Raw genomic sequence first — 2,500 nt, 5'->3', positions numbered from 1 at the left:
AGGGCAGCCGGGCAAAGTGTTCGTACCCAGGGTGGGATGGGTCTCTGGAGATCTGTCCTTGGGCAAGACATTGAACCCCAATTTGCTCCCAATGAGCGTGCCGGCGCCTTGCATGGCAGCTTGCCGCCATTGGTGTGTGATGTCAATGTGTGTGTGAATGGGTGAATGATAGGCCGATGTAAAGCGCTTTGAAATAAGGAGCTACATAAATACAGTCCATTTACCATTTACCCCACAGTCTCCACCCCCACCTCCCCACTGTCTCCTGTGAGGCTGGCTGGCTGTTCAGAGAGAACAGGTTGTTTTAACAGCCAAGCACCTATTGTTGTGTCTGAGACTCTCAGAGGACAAGAGGCAATATCTCAATTAGACTGGTCAGGGCTCCGGGTGTGTGTGGGTGTGTGGGTGTGTGGGTGTGTGTGTGTGTGTGGGTGTGTGTGTGTGTGTGGGTGTGTGGGTGTGTGTGTGTATGTGTGTTCCGCAGGCTTGGCTCTACCTCATTAGAACAGCACAGTACCACCAGAGGGGCTACAACGGCAGCTTAAGGGGACATGGAGAGAGAGACACACACACACACACACACACACACACACACACACACACACACACACAGAGATCTCAGCTCTTCCATTTATCAGCCAGTACACGGACAAGGTTTCTACAAGGCCCTTGAGTTTCTCAATGACCCACAGGTGTGTGTGTGTGTGTGTGTGTGTGTGTGTGTATGAGTGTGTGTGTGAGTGTGTGCATGTCTGTCTGTGTGTGCGTGCGTGCGTCTGTCTGTGTGTGTGTGCGTGCGTGTATCTGTGTGTGTGTGTGCGCGCGTGCGCGTCTGTTGTGTGTGTGTGCTTGTGTGCGTGCGTTTGTGTGTGTGTGTATGTGTGTGTGTGTGTGTGTGTGTGTGTGTGCACAGCAGGCTCTCGTTGCAGAGAGAGAGAGAAGCCCTTTGGTTGTTTCATCACTTCCCAGGAGTCCAGATGAACAAGTCTGAAAGTGTGAAAGTTTGTGTTGTGTGAGCGTGTGTGTGTGTGTTGTGTGAGTCAGCGTTCAGCGGGTGACCATGACAACCCTGAGCCAGATAGGGGGTCCAGGGAGAGGGAGAGAAAGACGGGGGGGAGGGGGAGGGGGAAGTGTGTGTGGAGGTGGTTGGGCTGACAGAGAGAGAGAGAGAGAGAGTGTGTGTGAGAGAGAGAGAGAGAGAGAGAGGAGAGACAGACACATAGGCAGGGAGAGAGAGAGAGACGTAGAGAGAGAGAGAGGAGAGACAGACACAGAGGCAGAGAGAGAGAGAGAGACATAGAGAGAGAGAGAGAGAGAGAGACGTAGAGAGAGAGAGAGAGGAGAGACAGACACAGAGGCAGAGAGAGAGAGAGACATAGAGAGAGAGAGAGAGAGAGAGAGAGAGAGAGTGTATGTGAAAAAGAGAGACAGAGGAACAGTAGACCAGTAGACCAGTACAACATGTCTTACCCGTAGTAGAGACTGGGACTCTTCCTTGGCGGCCTTCCCCTCCGACGACGTGTTGGAGGACGAGTACTGGCCGCCCGTCATGTGACCGCCGCTCTTCTCCCCGCCGCCCCCCGGCGCCCCCTGCAGGTAGCCCTTAGCATCGCCAACGCCGCCGCCTAGGCTGAACACCAGGCCCGGGGATGACCTGGACGCCTTCTTCTGCTGCTGCTGCTCCTGGGACGCAGCCACCGCGTTCAGCAGGCTCAGCGCCCCCTGCGGGTAGAGGGCGGAGGGGCTGCCGCGCAGGATGTCCCCCGCCCGCTCCTTGGGCACCCAGAGGAGGCCGTGGGCGTGGTCGACCGCCACCCCGCCGACAACGCCAACTCCCCCGACTCCGAGCCCCCAGGCCTTCTCCCTCAGGGCCTCCTTCTCGTCCGGGGCTTCGCTCTTCACGGCGTCCATCCCTCCTCCTCCTCCTCCTCCCCCAGGACCGAGGCCCTGTCCCGGGCACGAGGCCTCGGCGGCCGCCCGCCCCTCCGGGGGGACCAGGCTGTAGAGCTTCAGGTCGCCTTTGCTCTCCTCCTTGATGCTCAGCGTGGAGGGGGCGACCGAGCAGCCGCCGTTGACGGAGGCGGGGACCAGGGAGGAGGAGGAGGAGGCGGAGGGGTCAGAGGAGGAGGAGGAGGAGTCGTGACAGTGGTGGTGGGCGGAGTTGAAGTGCTCCAGGAGGGCCGCCGTGTCGGAGGCCGTGAAGCTGCAGTGCCGGCAGCGGCAGCACCCGTGGACCCGCCTGGAGAGGAGGAGAGGAGAGGAGGAGAGGAGGAGAGGAGAGGAGAGGAGAGGAGAGGAGAGGAGAGGAGAGGAGAGGAGAGGAGGAGAGGAGGAGAGGAGAGGAGGAGAGGAGGAGAGGAGGAGAGGAGGAGAGGAGAGGAGGAGAGGAGAGGAGAGGAGAGGAGAGGAGAGGGGAGGAGGAGAGGAGGAGAGGAGAGGAGAGGAGGAGAGGAGAGGAGGAGAGGAGGAAAGGAGAGGAGGAGAGGAGGAGAGGAGAGGA

The 2,500-nt window shown here is 59.1% G+C and overlaps 1 protein-coding gene across 1 annotated transcript in view; it reads right to left on the bottom strand.

Moving 5' to 3' along the window:
* The window catches only part of trps1 (trichorhinophalangeal syndrome I), a gene marked incomplete at both ends in the record, with an annotated part of 53,432 nt that overhangs the window by 29,472 nt on the left and 21,460 nt on the right, over positions 1-2,500 (bottom strand). Inside the window, one exon of the mRNA XM_080527177.1 lies at positions 1,471-2,239. Coding sequence (XP_080383303.1) covers positions 1,471-2,239 — 769 coding nt within the window. The remainder of the gene's footprint in view (positions 1-1,470; positions 2,240-2,500) is intronic.

Source organism: Nansenia antarctica, assembly GCF_963989245.1.
Source record: "Nansenia antarctica genome assembly, chromosome: 3".
Lineage (NCBI taxonomy): Eukaryota > Metazoa > Chordata > Actinopteri > Argentiniformes > Microstomatidae > Nansenia > Nansenia antarctica.
Note: the sequence above shows the minus strand (reverse complement) of the source record. Positions and strands in the feature narration are given on the sequence as shown.